This window comes from Podarcis filfolensis, assembly GCF_964270895.1.
Source record: "Podarcis filfolensis genome assembly, chromosome: 2".
Lineage (NCBI taxonomy): Eukaryota > Metazoa > Chordata > Lepidosauria > Squamata > Lacertidae > Podarcis > Podarcis filfolensis.
In genome coordinates, this window is record NC_139605.1 from 37,985,634 (window position 1) to 38,004,939 (window position 19,306).

Here is a 19,306-nt window from a genome sequence, read left to right on the forward strand (position 1 = left end):
GCCGGGACATGTAGTACTTCAGGGATAAGCCGACCACGCCGAGCTCTTCTCCTCCCGTTAGTTATGCCTTTGAGGCCCCGCTAGACAACGCGGGAGGGAAGGCTCCGCCCCTGCCCGGCTCCCCTTGCGCGCCTCAGAAAGAACTCAGCGCTCAGGCGGGCTCCTAGTCTCCTCCTCATCCTCGGGGTCCTTCCGGCGCGGGTGAGAGGTCGCCGCGAGGGGGAAAGCGCGCGGTCCGCTGTGCCGCCGGCTCACGGTGGCGGTGCTGGCGGGGCCGACGGACGGACGGGTCGCTCGTTGGGCCATCCGGCGCCGCGGAAGGAGCAACGCGCTGCTCGCGAGCTCTCCCCAGCCATGTCCTACTGCAGGCAAGAAGGTACTGGGGGCGAGAGAGAGTGAGAGAGAGAACAAGCATTGCGTTTCCTTATGGGGCTCTCATCCCCGGCTCCTTCTCCCGAGGCGCTTGGGAAGGAGCACGCTTTGGCCGCCCTCTTCTTCCCCTTCTCGGTTTTCTTTACCCTCGAAACAGCCCTGCGAGCTGGACTGAGAGAGTGTGACCGTCCCCAAGGTCACGGGGTGGGAAGCCATGTGGCTGGGGAGGGACTTGAACATTGCTCTTCCACATTTTAGCCACGGAGAGTGCGTGTGGGCAGGTTTTTTAAGAGGGCTCATCTCGTCTGGTGGTGGTGGTAATAATAATAATAATAATAAATTATTTTAATGAATAATAATTATTATATTTTATTTATACACTGCCCAACTGGCTGGGTTTCCCCAACCACTCTGCTTGGCTTGCAGCACATATAAAAACATAGTAAAACTTCAGACATTTAAATACTTCCCTAAACAGGGCTGCCTCCAGGTGTCTTCTAAAAGTCAGATAGTTCTTTTATTTCCTTGACACCTGATGGGAGGGCGTTCCACAGGGAGGGTGCCACTACCAAGAAGGCCCTCTGCCTGGTTCTCTGCAACTTGGCTTCTTGCAGTGAGGGAACTGCCAGAAGATCCTCAGAGCTAGACCTCAGGGTCCAGGCTGAATGATGGGGGTGGAGACACTCCTTCAGATATACCTATTAAATGTATCTGCAACTGAGTCAGGTGTTGGAAATGTGGTTTATCAGGACACCTTCTTTTCCAAGGGCTTTTGGGTATTTGCAAAGTTTGCTGGTCACGAAACATCCCAGGGACTGAACTCTGTGGTTTTGAACGTAATGTTGCTGCCTTTATTGTTAGTTCACCAAAGCCCAGCACTGTCTGCTCTGACTTGGCAGCATCTCTGTCCTGCAGGGATGGGGAACCTGTGACCTTTATTATTATTATTATTATTATTATTATTATTAAGTAGATTATTAGTAGACAAACACAACATTTGAACACAAGCTTATATTTATTTGTGAGCAAAGAACTTTGGTGTTAGGCCACAGCTATTTTATAAACAGTGGTACCTCGGGTTACATACTCTTCAGGTTACATACACTTCAGGTTACAGACTCTGCTAACCCAGAAATAGTGCTTCAGGTTAAGAACTGTGCTTCAGGATGAGAAATTGTGCTCCAGAGGCGCGGCGGCAGCAGGAGGCCCCATTAGCTAAAGTGGTGCTTCAGGTTAAGAACAGTTTCAGGTTAAGTACGGACCTCTGGAACAAATTAAGTACTTAAGCTGAGGTACCACTGTACTGTAGTAGTATATAGTTTTTGATGTTCATGGTAGGGTGCTGTTCCTTTTACTGACAGTTAACAAAATGAGGCTTGCTCAGTCTTTCCCCCCACTCTCTTTCTCAGTTTTCGCTTCCTTCCCCCACAGAATAGAGTGAATGAAGTTATGACACTGTCTAGCAGTTGCTGTCCAGTTATGCAATGATAAATACGTTGTCATATTAATCATTACATAACTTTCAGAACTGTAAACTGCAGCATCTGCAATTTAATAGTTGAGTCTAATAAGGAGTTAGGTAAATAGTTAGGTAACTATGGTAGTAATAAAGTGGTACTAATTTTTAAGCGAAAGCAATGAGTTGTGATTTACGATTAAGCTAAAGTCACTTAAAGTCTTAAATCAATACTTCTAATTATGTTTGGGGGGGTCTGCTTTGTCTAATGCTGTGAGACTACTGCTGTGAGTTGGTGGCTGAAGGAAAGTTAGAAACTGAGGTATGAAAGCTAGGAGCTAAATGGCACCTTAAACCTACGTTATGGGCACAACAAGGGAATGTCTAGCTGCTCTTTTTTATAACAAGAATGCAAAGCTGAAAATGAACTGCAGCTAAAATATTATGTTCAGTTTTCACACGGTCTAGTCCTTCCCCTGCCTGCCCACCCCCTAATATTCTTATGAGGGTCTCCTCTCCAGTTTTCAGAGAGTAGCTGGAAGTGGGGAGGCAGAAAAAGGTCCTCCTTTCCTTCCACTCTGCAGTTTTAATCAAATCTTAGGTGCAATACTCTGCCCAGAGCTCAAAAAGTGCTATCACTAATGAAATTCCCTGTCGCAAAATGCACCTAGAACAATGGGAGTTTCGAACACTGGCTGTGTACTTGAGAAACATAGTACAGTCTTATCTTGGGATAAATACGCTTCAGGTTGAGCACGTTCGGGTTGCGCTCCGCGCTGACCCAGAAGTAACGGAGCATGTTACTTCTGGGTTTCGCCACTCGCGCATGTGCGGATGGTCAAAATGCTGTCATGCACGGAAGCGGCGAAATGCGACACGCGCAGACGCGCTATCACGTCTTAGGTTATGTTCAGGATGCGAATGGGGCTCCAGAACGGATCCCGTTTGCATTCCGAGGTACCACTGTACATAGAATTATAGAATTGTAGGTTTGAAAAGGACCCCAGGAGTCATCTATTACACTAACCCTCTGCAAGGCAGGAATCTCAGCTAAAGCATCCATGACAGATGACCATCCAACCTCTGCTTAAAAACCTCCAAGGAAGGAAAGTCCACAGCTTCCTGAGGGAGTCCGTTCCACATCATTGTCAGATGCTGTCTTGGCACTTGAACTGTAACTTTATTGGTAGTTCAGGCAACTCCCCATTTGCATGGGGGCTGTGTTCTGGGTCATTGTGTGCTTGTGTGAAATCGCATATAATTGGAGCGCTCATTGAAAAAGCGTGCAAACACCCAGGCCTGCCCTCACCCTGTTCCTTTTTGTTACGTTTTTGGCTCACTTCCAGATTCAGCCTGATGCATGTGTGTGTGTTCATGCACATATCGGACACACCTAAAACGGCCACGCTTGTATTTCATTTCCATTATGTATAGATAGTGTGCCTTGGTTATATGAGAACTCACGTTTGGAGAATGAGTTCACACTACAGTCGTACCTTGGTTTTCGAACAGCCTAGTTCTTGAATGTTTTGGCTCCCGAACAATCGAAACCTGGAAGTGAGTGTTCCGGTTTTCAAACATTCTTTTGGAAGCCGAATGTCCAACAGGGCTTCTGCAACTTCCAATTGGCTGCAGCCAATCAGAAGCCGTGTTTGGATTTTCGAACGTTTTGTAAGTCAAACAGACTTCCGGAATACAGTGGTACCTCTGGTTACGTACTTAATTTGTTCCGGAGGTTCGTTCTTAACCTGAAACTGTTCTCAACCTAAAGCACCACTTTAGCTAATGGGGCCTCCCGCTGCTGCTGCGCTGCCACAGTATGATTTCTGTTCTCATCCTGAAGCAACCCAAGCTACTATTTCTGGGTTAGGGGTGTCTGTAACCTGAAGCGTATTGTAACCCAAGGTACTACTGTAGATTCCGTTCGACTTCTAAGGTACGACTGTATTAGTATTTTGGATTAAGAACAAAAGCAAAATATCAGTTAGATAAATTTTTGAAATCCACGTTAAGTCTGTAATTGACAAGGAGAGAAACTTTGCAGTAATCGCTCTGAAGAATTGCCTTTCTTTAAAAAAAAATAGATCTGAATGAAGCTAATCAGTTCTATGAAATGACTGGGGTGAATGTTGTTACAAGATGATGTAATGCTTCACTAGCCTCTGGCCTGTGGGAGTTACTTTGGGTTAGGCAGCACTTCAGGGAAGCCTTTCATTGGAAGTGCTGATGCATGATTTCAGTGTTCTGGGGGCTGACAGTGGGGATGTGTCCGGGGAAAATCTCCATTGCAGGGTCATCCCAGGACAGCTATTTCATGTGACCATATTTGGCTTGCTCCAACGCCACACTATAAAATCAAAGCAAATTGATTCACAATGGAAGTTAAATTACCCTGCTGCCATCATAAGCTCATTACTATTTGCCCCGTCTTTGTTGACTAATGAGATTAATTGATCTCTGACCCCTTCGTACCATTTTTTAAAAAGTGTTTGTGGACAGTAATCGGTCTTTTAGAATTAACAAAGCCTTCTCTCAAATTTTATGTGCGAGTCTTCATCAAAAGTTAGGGAAATACAATGGGATGAAGCAGAAGAGCCAAAGGCCTCTCTGGATCCAGCCCAATGTTTATCCTTAATTTCTGAACATCCTCCAGTTCGCTTTAACCAAATGTAATGGCCAGGCTCATGCACACAACTTTGATTGAAGCCTCTCCAGTGCCAATTGGAAGAGAATCATGAGCTTCTACTAGGAATGCTTCTTTATATGGAATTGTTCAAAGGCTTCTGTTGGACAACTGCTCTGGACAGACTGTTCTCTCTGGGCCTAATACTCTTTGTGTCTCTCTCTTTTTAATTTTCAGGAAAGGACAAAATTATATTTGTGACCAAAGAGGACCACGAGACACCAAGCAATGCTGAACTGGTAGCAGATGACCCCAATGATCCTTATGAAGACCATGGTCAGTAGTAGAGAGGGGAAAGCATAATGTTCAATAGGGCTGTATACTGGTATTGAAATAATATCGTAATAAGTCTTTCAACACAAATTGCTGGTTCCTGTTAGCAGAGAGATTTGCTCAGTAGCTTGTAATAATCCAGGGTATTTAATGTGTGCTCTTCCATGTTTCCATGTGTTTAAAATTGGGTTTTATTTATTATAAAAAATGTAGTCAGGAATCTCTAGGGGGCAGCAGTCACACACAGAGACAGCTATGCTTGCAATGTACTGTGTTGGCTGTCACCTGTATACGGTCCTATCTGAACCCTATCTCTCAATATAAACTTTCGTGGTGTGGATTTGTTTCACTGTGTGGCTGACAGTGAAGTGCCTGACATTTTTCTCACTTCTCCATAGTAAAAACAGCTGTGCTAAACTAAGAAATGTGTATAATGTATTTTCTAAGCTTATGCCCCGTTTTAGCTATCTTGGGGCTTCAGCAAAATCAACAAACAATGTAAAACAAGTAATAAAAATACTTTAAACCACCCCCTCCCCAACAGCTAAAACCAGTGTATAAAGTAAAAGTGTCAAAGTTACATTACTGAATAACTTCAGCAAACCCACACATATCTGGGATTATTTTTCATGGGGCTGGTCAGCATTTTCAGGCATCTATACTAATTTTATATATATAATAAGCTGCTAATTTAGAGAGAGTTCAGGGTGAGAGCAAGAAAAGTGTGGTGCGGAGTAGCCACTGGTAGAATAGCCTCATTGCTTTACTAACAGCAGTACTTCCACCATAGAGAAGTTTCTGTTACTTGTATTTAGGACACCTTTGGGAGCCTCAAGGGGTCTAAGCCCATGGGGTCTCATATGGACCCTCGACTTTATTTAGCACATTTGGCCTACATCGATAAAAGCAATTCTAAATCAATGTGGAACGTTCTCCTAACTTATTTCACTTGGCATCTGTGCCACAGTAATGGCAGAGCCCTTTGTGTCTGACACCTCTTTGTGGTACTGTACTCTTGGTCTAAGACAAAGGTTTTGGTCAGCCTGGAGTGGGTGTTTTTTTACCTTTTCCCCACAGTAGTCTGGACATAAGCTGATTCATTCCAAAGGAGAGAGTACTAAAAACTGTTGGCCGAAGTGATACGTTCTTCAGTGTTGCCTGCTAGATAAGCAGTGCACTGAACATGAACAAGCAGTGTACATCAGGAATATATAAAACAAGGATAAGTGTGTACATGAAAACAGGACCTGTAGGAATTGTGAATGAGATGCAATAAAAGGTTAATGAAACATAACTTCAGTTATTGAATTAGAAGCAGCTGTTCATAGACCTTACTCTAATGCATACTTTAAAAAATAAAACTTGCATGGTTTTCTTTTTTGGGGGGGGGGTGTCCTCCAATAAGTAATTTGAAACCTTGCTGTGATTAAGGTTAACCTTGTAATCTTCAGATAAAAACAAATAGATGTCCCTTTCCGTGCTCCTAAACTCCTAGGCTTCAGCCACCATCTGTATCTTATTGCAGAAAGATGTGCAGCAGCAGAAGTTGAGTGTCTCTCACCCTCTCCTTCAGCCTTCATCATTTCAGGCAGGATGTATTGCTGGCCAAGAACCAGCATAGTGTCTACAGACTGGGGGGAAATGGCTTTGCAGGCTGTTGGCACCTCCCATTCTGAGACTCCTGCAGCAGCTTCTAAAGGTTTAGAATTGAATTTCCAACTGGCCAGGAATACAAAAAGATGAATGATGAAGATTTTCCTCTCCGCCCTTCTTTTTTGTCTTGGTGAAAAGCAGTTTTGTTGAGGGGGAAATCAATGCGATCTTGTTTAAAAGCAAACCCACTTCCAAATGTGAAGCCAAGTGGATTTATAGCAGCACAAAACAAATGAGTTAAATTGACCCTTCAGTTTGTTAAGAGCCAGCTAACTGGGGGTACCACCCCCGTAAGGCACTAGTGCAGTCTCCCATTTGTTTCAGTGGGATTTGCACAGAATAAACTCCTAGTAGATTGTTCTTGTTTCTGCCAGGTTTTTGTTGTTGTTATATAGATGGAAATTACCATAATGTACCACAAGGCCTTAGTGCAACAGTGTTTATATTTTTAATTTGACATTTGAATGACTTTTAAAAATTTTCAGCTTCAACACAAACTTTAGCGTTTTGGTTTCATTTTAATTTAGTGAGAAATATTGTGGTGTTGTGTGTTCCAGTATAAAAGATCCCACCCACACCCAAAGTAGCCTAAGGAATTATTTTCTGAGAATAATCTCTGGCTCTTTGTATTGTCGTGCTGGGATTTGACAGTACTGTATAGCTTTCCAGCTTTCCATTGCAATAGCTTCTAAAATATAATTGGGGTGGGTATAGCAGAATTTGTCTGGTTTTACTGACTAATCTTATTATGGCTGCAATCCTAACAACACTTACCTGGGAGTAAACTCAATTGAATTCAATAGGACTTACTTCTGAGTACAGTATATAGTTAGGGTTGCAGCTTATTTTACAAGCAGCTCCCAACTGCTTCTGTTTCTTCAAGAAATAATTTTTAATGCTTATAGTTCTCTTCTGAAAATGTTTCAGCATGAGTACCAAGCAAAGGAAACTATGCTTCATGTACACATTAGGTGTTTTGTATTTGACTGTCCTCCCTGTGCTGGAAGAAGAGAAGTTGTCTTTAATCATAGAGGGCAGGAAGTCTTTATCAAGAACCTTCAGCCAGTGGTCATATAGTGCATCAGTTTTGAGTTCTAATTCAAGAGGCATAAAAGAGGTATTGACACAGCCATCATAGAAGAGAAGTGGCCCTAGGTCATTGAACACTTTCCTTGGCATTTGTGAAGGGTTGTTTTCTTGGCAGATTTTTTCCTAGTTCCGTGACCATAGAAAGTGTTCCACAGAATCTTCTTCCTAGCCAAGAGGCTGCAGTACAACAGTTGCAAGCTCCAGTTCTTCTGTGCTACCTGATGCCAACATGGGGTCTTCCGGTCATCTTCTCTCATCTGCATTCAGCGTGGCTTGTATAATTTGCAGAGCTTGGGTTCCTGCATGCTGTTTAGAAAACCCCCACCTAATAAACCCTTCCTGCACAAACCTAATTCCGTAGCAAAAGTTACTAGCCTACAATTCATTATTAGCCCACCGACATCTGCCTGTTTTCATTTGGGGTATATCTACAGCCTGAAAGAAGGAAAATAATTGACCTGTAGCACTTCAGATTTTGTGAGACTCTGAACTCCCATCAGCTCTAGTCAGCGTAGCCAGGAGCTAAGGATTATGAGAGCTAAGGAATATGGGAGCTAGGGAGTACGGGAGCATCTTGAGGGCCACATGTGCCACAAAGCAATCAGTGACTATTTGCAAGGCTGTTTGTATTCTGAAAATACAGAGAGATTCTGAGTTCATTCAGCTGTGGTCAGAGAGTATTCCTAAATTCAGGGTCATGAGCTTCCTCTCTTCCCTCCTCCAGTGGATCTACAAGGAAATCAGAAGCTTTTACTTCTTCTTTTTCAATGGACTGTGGTTACTCATTATATCTGAACCCAGAATAAATTGTATTTTGGCTTGTTTCCCTAAACCATAGTTAAGGTTAACCACAGTTCTGGGTTTGGAAAGAATAATAAATCATGTTTAATTGAAAATAGAAGGAAAGGTTTTTGATTTTCTCCTTGCAGCCACACTGCAAGTGGGGATTTGGCATTATGTCTGAACTCTGTATCCATGACTGCTCAGGAAGCAGATTTGCACAACCAAGTGAACTAGTTAATGTGGGAATGGTTTACAATAGCTTGAATGTGATTTAGGTTGCACTCTTGTCTTTTGGACTCGGTTATCCTGCCCAACGTGTAGAGTGGAATTGGAAGATTTTAAATTTTATGAGTGGTTTTTAACATTAATAAATGTTTTAACACAGTTTCAAAGTTACTTGGATTATCTGCTTTCGTAGTTCTTATGCATCTCTACTTAGATGTAAGACCTAGGTAAGTGGAAGTAGGACTGCAGGGGCTGAAAAATCACTCTCATTCCAAGGGTTCAGACTAATAAGTCCTATAATTTTGCATCAGCGTTCAGCCCCATTAGTGCTCCTATTGCATAGCAACAGGGCTTGGTGAGTTGCATCTGGAGAATTTTGTGACCACTGTGTGATCACTTGCTTATGGAGGCTGCTCAGATTTGCAAATTTGGAATCTTGTGTTTTCTCCTTCATAAAGCAAAAACACAATTCTGCTGTTCTGCACAAAAGTTGCCCCTCACCTGCTTCATGTTTTCAGTCCCAGACTTGACTACTCATTTAGGAGCAAAAACATGAAAGCAATGAAGGGTTTTTTTGTGATTATCATCGGCATCTTTTATGTTTGCTGCTAGTGTCAATAGCAGTAGTAGAAGCGGCATCTTGTCAACGATAGGGTTGATTGTAAGCAGACAATTGGTTGTATTGGTTTTAGGGGAATTGAAACTGACTGTGTGGGCTCAGTGTGAAATAGTTACCCTTGTTCATCATATGGAATCTACAGCACACAAGTTCAGTCACATATCCATTATCTGCCATTAGCTTACTGATTTTTTTTCCTTCCTAGGTTTGATATTGCCTAATGGAGATATCAACTGGAATTGCCCTTGCCTTGGCGGAATGGCGAGTGGTCCTTGCGGGGAACAATTCAAGTCCGCCTTTTCCTGTTTCCATTATAGCAAGGAAGAAATAAAGGGATCCGATTGTGTGGACCAGTTTCGTGCAATGCAGGAGTGCATGCAGAAGTACCCAGAGCTGTACCCCCAAGAAGATGATGACGATGAAGAAGATGAAGAAAAGCAGGGCAAAACTCTAGAAGCTGCTGCTGCTTCTGTAACCAAAGAGGAAGAGAAGGGATCCAGCTAATGAAGCTCCACGGAGGCTTTGGTCTCCTTTCCAACTTCAAAGACACACTATAACTTATGCAAAGCATCTTCTCTCCTCTCCCTTCCCTTCCCTTCCCTTCCCTCCCTCTCTGGCCCTTCTCCCAATCCTTCGAGGAACACCCTTCACCTCTCTTCAGTGCACTGTGTCCTGTGAAATTACTTGCTGCAAGGAAGTAAGACACCTTGGCCTCATGGTCTCAATAATGCTGCAAAGAGGTCAGTGCATAGCAGGGGGACAAGCCATTCTCAGGCACTGCCGCTGCTTTAATAGTTATTTCCTTCTCCAGTCATGTTAAGTTTGCAGGTTGACTTGAACAAGACTAGTAGAGAGGTGGAGCCAACACACAATCTCCGTCAGGGTGATTTTCCGGTCAGGGTTGATTTTCCGTCAGGATGTCCGGTCAGGGTTGATTTTCAGTGATTGTCTCAGATATTCCCAATGCTTTTTTGGGGTGGGGTGGGAGGCATTGATTAAAATTGATTCAGAAACTGTTGAGAATGATTGAAGTTTTCATTTGCACAGTTTATATGCTTTAATAGCATGTGAAATTTGCATACGCTACTGATTTCTGGTAATGGAAAATTATTGTGTGTGTAAAGGGAGGGGGGTTGATTTTTGCATTATTATTTTTTTCAAAAGTGTTGATCAGGTCTTGATTTCACTGAGTTGATAGGGGAGAATGCTAACTACTGTTTCTCAATGTTCCTGATCAACCCTGCTTTTGTGGGATTCCTCTCTGTTCAAGCCTGTCACTTCTCCAGACAGGTTGCTAAAATAGATGCCCTTGACAAGGAAATTGCAATGTTACCTGGTGTAACAGCCTCTGACTAGATAATTGTGACTAGAGTGTACATTAAAGGCAAAACCTTTCTACCTTGCATTGAAGCCTTCATGTCTTTTATTAATGCTGGCGATTGATTACTCAGTTCTTTTCCTGTTGCTGTTGTAGCCACGCTACTGTATCCTGGAAGATGCACACTAGCAGAACTACACTGTGTTACTTAGATTTATGGATTTTTGTGTCTAGTAGGTGAGGTTACGCTCCAAGCATATCTTTAGCAAGCAAGTACAGTGTATGCTGAAATCAAGCCGAATTAAAATCTCCAAAAGGTTTTAACACAATTGCTGTACCTTGGTGCTTGCTGGTACAGTAAGAACATAATATGCAAACACTTGATGAACCTTCTGGAACGGGCCAAGGGTCCATCTAGTCCAGCATCCTGTCGTTGCAGAGGCCAACCAGATGCCTATGGGAGACCTGAAAGCTGGACAGGAGCACAACAGCACTCTCTGCATTGACGATTTCCAGCAACTGGCATTCAGAGACATAATGCCTCTTGCCAGTGGAGGTAGAACATGGCTAAGCTGCCTAGTAGCCGACGATAACCTTGTCTTCCATGGATTTGTCTAAGCCTCTTTCAAAGCCATCCAAGTTGGTGTATGTTTACAGTGGTGTTAATGAGCTTCCAAGTGTTACCAATTGTCACTTTAGCAGCATATTATCCTCTGCGCAGACACCAGACTGTTAAATGTGTTGCAAGTGGCTCTCGTTGCTGCCTCTTTTCTTAAGTGCCGCCTGATTTCTATCATTCACTTTTCATTTAACGAAGTGGAGTGGAAGTACCAGCTCTCTGTCAGCAGTTCACTCCTGGGATGGATAGCAGGCATTTCGAAAGCGCATTCTATTCTTTTTTAAAGAGAAAAAGAGCATGAAAAGGCCTCTCAGTCTGCATACAGAGTAGGCAACAAAACAGGTGCCAAAAGTGCAGAAGTGATAAAAGCTTGGCGCCTAAGCCGTTGGCCCAAAGAGATGGAGCCTCGAGTGATCAGATAAAATATGGGGCACTTGTTAAGAGTGGGGTTTACCTGGACCTGTCATTTCTGAAAAGGAAACTCAGCTGGCTGGGAATTAAGGCAAACAAATTGCCAGCCTTTGTATTTTCTCATCTCCTTTCTCATGCCTTTTTTCTTTCTTTCACATTTTGAAAATGATTTATAACAGTGTTTACAGAATCTGGGTGTTAATGTGCCTTTCGCAAGAGACTGGGAGATTCATCTTTGTGTGGTCATCCCACAACAGTCCTGCCAGCCTTTGAACACCGTAGGACAGGCATAGGCAAACTTGGCCCTCCAGATGTTTTGGGACTACAGCTCCCATGATCCCTAGCTAACAGGTCCAGTGGTCAAGGATGATGGGAATTGTAGTCCCAAAACATCTGGAGGTCCGAGTTTGCCTATGCCTGCCATAGGACCTAAGGGCCACCGTAGGAAATGGCTCTCTTGTCGCTCCTGTAAGGCCTCAAGGCAGCCACAGATTTACATATGAAGATATTGGTCCCCATTTTAGAACCTGTCTAGCATGAGCAGGGAGGAGTGAGAAGGAAGAGGATTCTTCAGTAATGGCTTATTTTTAAAGTACAGTATTTACCTTTCAGGACTTTTCAGCATTTAGTAAATACCAGTATTTATTTGGGTGGGGCATGTGTAACCAACAGAGCAGTTGCAAACATGTCCGGTCTATGTACTTTCTGTTTCCCGTTCTGTGCTGCGAAAACAGAAATCGGCATAATTCTAGTTCACAAGCACGTGAAACAATATGCATATTGCAAGTTTGCTTTTATAAAGCGAATAGAAGTCCAAAAATGTGGTGCATGGGCCTGTTGTGAAATTGCCCAGTTTAGGGCATTCCATTAAGACCCTCATTCCTCTCTGGTTCTTGCCTCTTAAAACAGGGATCACCAAGGTGGCGCCCTCCAGCTGTTGTTGGACTCCAGCTCCCATCAGCCCCAAGCGGCATAGCCAGTGGCCAAGGATGGGAGTTGTAGTCCAAGAGCACATGGAGGGGGCCCCCATTGGTTATCCGAGTTCCAGAACAGCCTTTCTCAACTATGGGTCCCCAGATGTTGTTGGACTACAACTCCCATCATCCCTGACTACTGGACCTGCTAGCTAGGGATGATGGGAGTTATAGTTCAAAAACACCTGGGAACCCAAGAGTAAGAAAGGCTGCTCTAAGAACATAACTTTTTCTTCTCCCAGTCCTTCTGCCATCATTTCTCCTGTCCAGTTAATAAACTCATTTTTGCCACTCCATGTAAGTCAAGGGATTTTGAGCCTAAGTATTATTTGCCCATGCACCTTTTTTTGGTACCCACAAAACTGCAGGTACAAAAGCAGATCTACGTTAATCCATCTTTTATGTAGATGAGCTATAGCAATATTTAGCTAGCGTCTTTACATCACTGAATGCTTCTTGTCATAACAAAATATGAAGGAGTCAGTGTTACATTTAGACAATATAATATAAATGTAGTTTACAATACTGTATCCAGTTTGACTTTAGCACTTTTAATGAAAACTGTGAGCAACTAGAAGTAATGGCTTCTACTCATAGATTACCTGAAATGCATACCGGAGTCTAAATAAAAGAACAATTGTATGTAGAAGGCCTTGGCCTGTGGTTAAGTACGAGCATTTTTTCACATCGGACAGTGTTTCCCATAACCTACAGATAACCTTTCCACGTGTTTAAGTGAAGTTAGATTTCCATTTCTCTTGCAGCCGAGTGGCATTCAAAACAAACTTCACAATCTTTAGGACAAGTAATATCTGAGCAACGCATCTTCTATTCTCCCATTACAATTGATGAAAATGTGTCCCTAATGGATGCCTGACTTCAAATGGAAGCCTTCAGTTACGCCAGTCTGGTCAATATTACATCTTTGTAAGCGCTAAGGAATGCTAGTCTCCTTGCCTTGTAATTTCTTTTCAATGGACTGCCCTGTGTGACCCAAGTTTCGTGTTCCAGGTGTGGCTTCTGTAGACAACACCATTTCAAGCTCATGGAGGTACACTCACTTTTTGTGTATGGACTTAGCAATTTCTCTGCAAGACTGACCTCAGGCAAAAAGGTTTGGCATATTGCAATAGAAGCTAGCTGTATAGAGAACTGATGGGCCTGAGCGGTTTTGCAAGATGTTAAAAACTTCTTGTTTTTTAAAAGGAATAAATGTGCATGCAGTGATTTGCAAACTAAAAAGTAGATACAGAGGGGAAAGCACAACTAGTGTGTCCTTCGGTAGGATTGTCAGCCGTGGTGGTGATGAGGAGCTCTCAAGCTGCAGAAGAAAGTAACTGCAGCGAGTCTGGATTGTTGTATATATATATATATATTGTAAGCATCTTGAGCCTCTTCCAATGGACAAACATGTCCTGTTAGCTGTATCTGGCTACCTGATTCAAGGGGTGGCAGGTCTGGTGAAAGCTGCACTTTGCACATGGTTTAGAGTGACATGAGCAAATAGGACAGGGCTGCAGCGAGATAAGCCCATGTCCCCTCTCATCTCATGAGCCAGGAGTAGTTTGAAAGCTTTTGCTTAGCCCATGGTTAGCCATTTCATTTGGACTGGCATGAGCTCTTGTTAGTTTCAAACAAGGCAACTTCAAACCATAGTTAACTGCAGCGGGCTTGTTTAAACTTAACATAGTCATGACGAGCCACAGGAACAGATGGCACAGTAAACTCTGGTTAGTCAGAAGCAGAAGCTTTCACTCTGCCAGCTATGCCTGAAGAGGAGGGGAAAGGGTTTGAGCCTGTGACTCGCACACACATGCTAAACCATGGTTCAGTGTAGCAAGCAAAGGTAGCCTTTGTATCTTTGTGCAGATTTCTGTCTGCCTTGACTAGCCAGGACGTTGAATGCTACCTGCCAGCCTTGCAGGCGATGCAAGATGCAGTTACATGAGTGTTGTGTGCCTGCTCACAAGTGCCTCAACTCTTCAGGAATCATAAAATCAGAATTGTAGAGTTGTAGTCCAATCCTCTGCACTGCAGGAATCACAGCTAAATCAGTAAAACAAGGCAAGATCAATAAGGCAAGGTGTTGTGTTTCTTAAAGGCCAATACTTAAGCATTTTCATGGTGCCATCTTCTTTGAACCAACCAACAGAAAACAGAGAATACCAGCAGCACTAGTTGACCATCTTTGTTTCATATTAGAGAAGAGAGCTCTTTGAGAAGCCCTGCTCTTAAACGGAACGTAATTGCCGCAGGCAAGTGGTTGCTGGCAACTATAACCCCAATAGTTTTTACATGAACTATTAGCAGGACAGCACTTGAGACTCAAATATTATCTTGGAAAGAGCAGGTCAGAATAACCACATGGCTGTTCCCAGAGGTAGCCGATGTTTCCGTGAATGTATGTCTCACTAGTGGCCCTGCAACCTCTTCGGCGGTGGTTTGGTGAATCTACCAACGCCAAACCAAATCAACTTCCAGGACTTCTTTCACTACTTGCATGCAGAAACTGGGCTGGTGCTGCATTCTTCCCTCACAAAGGAATCATTGGTGCTGCACAAGCCCTTCTTAGCAGCAGTCCTTCTGAAATTTGCATGGTGCAATGGATGCCGGGGGGAGGGCAAGCTGGGAGAAGACCTTTGATGAGAGCAGGTGGGCTCAAAGTTAAAGCCAGAACTATTGTTGATTTGGTGCACGTATTGAGAGAACAGCCCTAGAGAAGGCAAATGATGTTAATCCAACTCTCCACTCATCAGTCCTTGTAATCTCTAATCCAACTCTCCCCACCTACCACTTCCCCCAGAAGCTCTGTGAAAGAACAAAGGTGAAGTCCATTGAGACTCCTGCCTGCAGGATCAGACCCCAGCCATGCCCCGCCGTACGCAGTGCAAACACTTCCCAGAATCCCCCAAGGGGCTAAGTCCTGAGAAGGCGTTCAGCCTCTTCTACCATCTCACAGGCTCTGCCTGTTTGCTTCTCTGGTGGCAAAGTTCGGACACAGACAACATAAATCTACAGAATCTTTCCATCCCAGTGCAAATTCTGAGGGCGCACGTACACACTCTTTAAGGACCCCCAAAGGCTGCGTATGTTATTCTAACTGTAGCTTGCTTAGTGAGCTGAAAAGATTGCCGAATAAAGCGGGAGTCATGTGACAGGCCAACCGTTGAGCATGTTGTCGCTCCAAAGCTCAACAAAGTTGTTTGCTCATCCTTTATGGTTGCTTCAAAAAAGCAACCCACCCACCCTGAAACAAATGCTTTAGTGAAGCAGCTGTAAGTTTACGCGTTAGTAGTATCAGGATGGGACTTGAAAGCATCAACGTGCGATGCATTTTGTAATCTTGACACTGGCTGGGGGGTGGGGCTTAGCTCTGGATAAACGATGTGGGCAAGCTATAAGCTGTGATTCCTAGGCAAACAAAGTTAAGGGTTGAGGTTCCCAAGTCTGTGTGGGCTGGGATTGTTTGTCGTTGTCCTTTGTCATTGTCCTTTGATTCTTGGAAGAAAGAACTCAAGGCACAAGATGCCTCCCTAAAACACAAAATATGACGGGGGTGGGGAGAGAGAGATTCTGTTTTTAAATTCCCCTTAGGAATGTTCTGATAGACAACAAGAGAACTACTTAGGCCTTTCACTGCAATATTACTAACATATGCAAAGTCTGTGGCTTTTGCTTTGAAAGAAGGTATTATTTGCATCCAGTTCGAAGCATGTCTGCGACTAGTTTCCCCCAGTGAGCTTTCCAGGGCTTCACCAGGCTGTTCATGTTCACGAGAAGTCTGTTAGTCCGTGTGTCTTCCTGTCCTGCTATCAGATAGTCTACACCTGGTTTGGAAGAAGAACAGCAAGGTGTTAGAAAAAGAGTAAACTCTAAATCCACCAGCAGATTTCACATTAATAAAAAAAAACCGACCAAAATGACCTCCCTCTGCTGCGAAGAGTACTAAGCACACAGGATCATATTCCTGCTTTGAGAAATGATGCTAGCACAGAGATAATTTCTCCTTGAAGGCTGCTCGGTAACTTCACAATAAAGGCAAAAGGGTAGTCAGTGCATCCCTACTGCAAGCAATAGATTTGCCTGACTGTCAGCTAGGTAGAGGATCTTTGACAATAATAACAGATGCCCCACCAACACAGCCTGGACATGGTGGCTGGGCTGGCTAGTGCCAGAATCACTTAGTATGGGGTATGTGACTCTCATTTGGCCCTGAAAAGTAGTAATAACCCATTCTCCCCCATTTCTTCCACTATAACCCACAACAGCAGAGACCTCTTCAAATGAATTGGGGAGCCAGTCTTATTTACCCTCATCAAAGACGAGCCCATCACCACCTGCAAAACTTAATAAACATAATGGCCAAAACATTTCATGATGTAGCTAGTTATAAGAAAGAGTCTTAATTATATTAAGGAAAACGATGCCATGGCTCCCAAGTCTTTACAGGTTTCAAAAATAATATGAGGAAAACTTATGTGATATTTTCACACTGCATTTACACGGTAGGTTGACTTGAGATTAATGGGACATAATCCCACTACAGGCCTTAATTCACTTACCAATCTAAGGGTGCTCATGCATCATTAACACAGCTTCGTGAGCGGTCATTGAAATTACTTTACCTAAATTTCAAGCTAAAATGCAATTGTACTGTTTATGGTTCTTACATTTAATGTCCCCTGCCAGAAACCCTGGAGAGCCACTGCCAAGCCGTGTCAACAATATTGAGCTAAATGGACCAAAGGACTGCCTTCTCTAGTAATATATTGCCCAGTTAAAACGATGCCAACTGATGGCTTTCCCAATCAGACTTTACATTTAGGGAGCAGGGGAAAGGTGGCAGTTTCTTTTTCAAGGTGCTATATCTCTGTTGGTGACAAAGGCAGTTGTTGTTGTTATTATTTTTACTTAAAAATAAACCCACACTGCAATTGCACTGCACCACACCATAAATGAAGTTTTTATGATTATACTCTAATGCCATGAGATTAGATATGGACTTCCTGTCACCAGCTAGGGAAGAACATGCCGTACAATGGCACAGAGATGGTTGGGCAGGGAGCCAGACTGCTGCGCACAGCAGAAACGCCTGATGAATGCAGTGCCAGACGGGACTAGCAGGGGCGAGTGTGGATTATTTCCTTGTCTTTTCCCAAAGACGCCCTTCCCCTTGCTCAAAACAAAACAAAGGGACAGGAAGGGACACTCTGTGGACATTCAGGAAGAAAGGGAATGCAAATATAGTCAAAACTGGACTTGCAAATTATTTTCTGTTCTGCTGCTTGTATGCATGTGCATTAAATTAGCCCACATGTCAATAATAATAATAATAATAATAATAATAATAATAATAATAAATTTATACCCCGCCCATCTGGCTGAGTTTCCCCAGCCACTCTGGGCGGCTCCCAATCGAGTGTTAAAAACAATACAGCATTAAATATTAAAAACTTCCCTAAACAGGGTTGCCTTCAGATGTCTTTTAAAAATAGGATAGCTGCTTATTTCCTTGACATCTGCTGGGAGGGCGTTCCACAGGGCGGGCATTGAATAGCAGGTGACATCTGACCTGCAGAATTTGTGCAAACAGATCAGGATGAAAGCTCAATAAACTGGTTGTCTGGAAGTAGGGGTGGAGAAATAGGTCAATTTCAGTTTCTCTCACTTTCTTGTTTTTCCAACCTTGAGTTTATTCTCTACATTTCTGTATCATCATTTCAGTTTGGATTTCTCCTAAGTGAAGATTTTAATGGGAGGGAGAGGAATATGATCACTGTCTACTCCATAGGTGTATAAAGGAAGAGCCTTTGTAAACCATGCTGTGGTCCTTAGATGAAGGGTGGTGTATAAATTTAATAAATAAAATAAATAAATTGGTAGGATATGGAAGTTGACCACTCTACTGTTAGGCTGGATACCAACCATTTTAAAGAGGCTTCCCTTCATTACTTTTGTCCCACGTCAACTCAGATCTAACTGGTCCACAGGTTTTTTAATGGTACAAAACCCTGAAACTTCCTCCTTGCCATAAATGAAAACAGGGTACGTTTATACACCCTAAGCAGCAAGACCTCTTTCAAATTGTTGTCAGTTCTTTTAAGAAAGCTATTGTTCGTCTCCAGCCTCAGTTTATGGGGCAGAAAGAAAATGGGAAATCGAAACAGTGGTGGTATTCTAGGCGTTTGCTGGGAAAGTCTTCTCGTGTTAATCATGGTGAGTGATTAGGTTATAAACCCTACATTTTAGACAAAACACTTCCTTTCAGTCAGTGTGGATGTGTGTTTAATTTAGTCACAATAAAAAAGCACAATATAATTTATCAAGGGATGGGGGCAAGACTGCTGCGACCTTCAGAAGTACGTATTTGCTCATCCTAATCTGATGAAGCCCAGAAGTAAACTACTTCCTTCTCTAATTACTTGGACTTTAAATGGAAGAAACAATCCAAAGCATGTTCCCAGGCTCTCGTTTAAAGGACAATAGGACCTATGTGGCAGTGTGCATCAAATTACAAAGCACAGTGATGAAACTGGAAGGAATAATGCAAGAGACTCTGGCACTAAGGGCCAAAACAAACGAGGAGCCCATCATGTATTTAGTAATTCTGTGACTGGCTTCTGAAAAGTAAATTACAGGCGTAGAACCACGCCTGATATGGAGCAGAACCCTGGCATGTGGCATAGGAGAGCTTTAACTCTTTGCCCCCACTGCAGTCCCCACACCAGCTATTTGCATAGAGGGAAAAAGCTCCCACTTATTCCAATGGGAGCTTTCCCTTCAATGCAAATTGCAGGTCTTCAGTGATGGTTATGTCACAGAACCAACCAC

The 19,306-nt window shown here is 43.2% G+C and overlaps 2 protein-coding genes across 3 annotated transcripts in view; one reads left to right on the plus strand and one right to left on the minus strand.

Annotated features, from left to right (window-relative positions):
* The first annotated feature begins 243 nt into the window (after positions 1–243).
* Positions 244–10,558, plus strand: CHCHD4 (coiled-coil-helix-coiled-coil-helix domain containing 4). Its single transcript, XM_083602807.1, has 3 exons — positions 244–376; positions 4,689–4,787; positions 9,359–10,558. The coding sequence occupies exons 1-3, from the start codon at positions 355–357 to the stop codon at positions 9,655–9,657; spliced, it is 420 nt and encodes a 139-aa protein (XP_083458933.1). The 5' UTR covers positions 244–354; the 3' UTR covers positions 9,658–10,558.
* Positions 10,559–12,961: 2,403 nt separating this feature from the next.
* The window catches only part of LOC310757557 (netrin-4-like), a 55,078-nt gene continuing 48,733 nt past the window's right edge, over positions 12,962–19,306 (minus strand). The window contains exons 10-11 of one of the 2 annotated variants that reach the window (XM_083602769.1): positions 16,128–16,302; positions 12,962–16,008 (exon numbers count right to left, since the gene is read on the minus strand). In XM_083602769.1, the coding sequence (XP_083458895.1) occupies positions 16,166–16,302 (137 nt within the window). In that variant the 3' untranslated portion in view covers positions 12,962–16,008; positions 16,128–16,165. Of the gene's footprint in view, positions 16,303–19,306 lie in introns of both variants that reach the window. The other variant, XM_083602768.1, reaches the window with a different exon arrangement.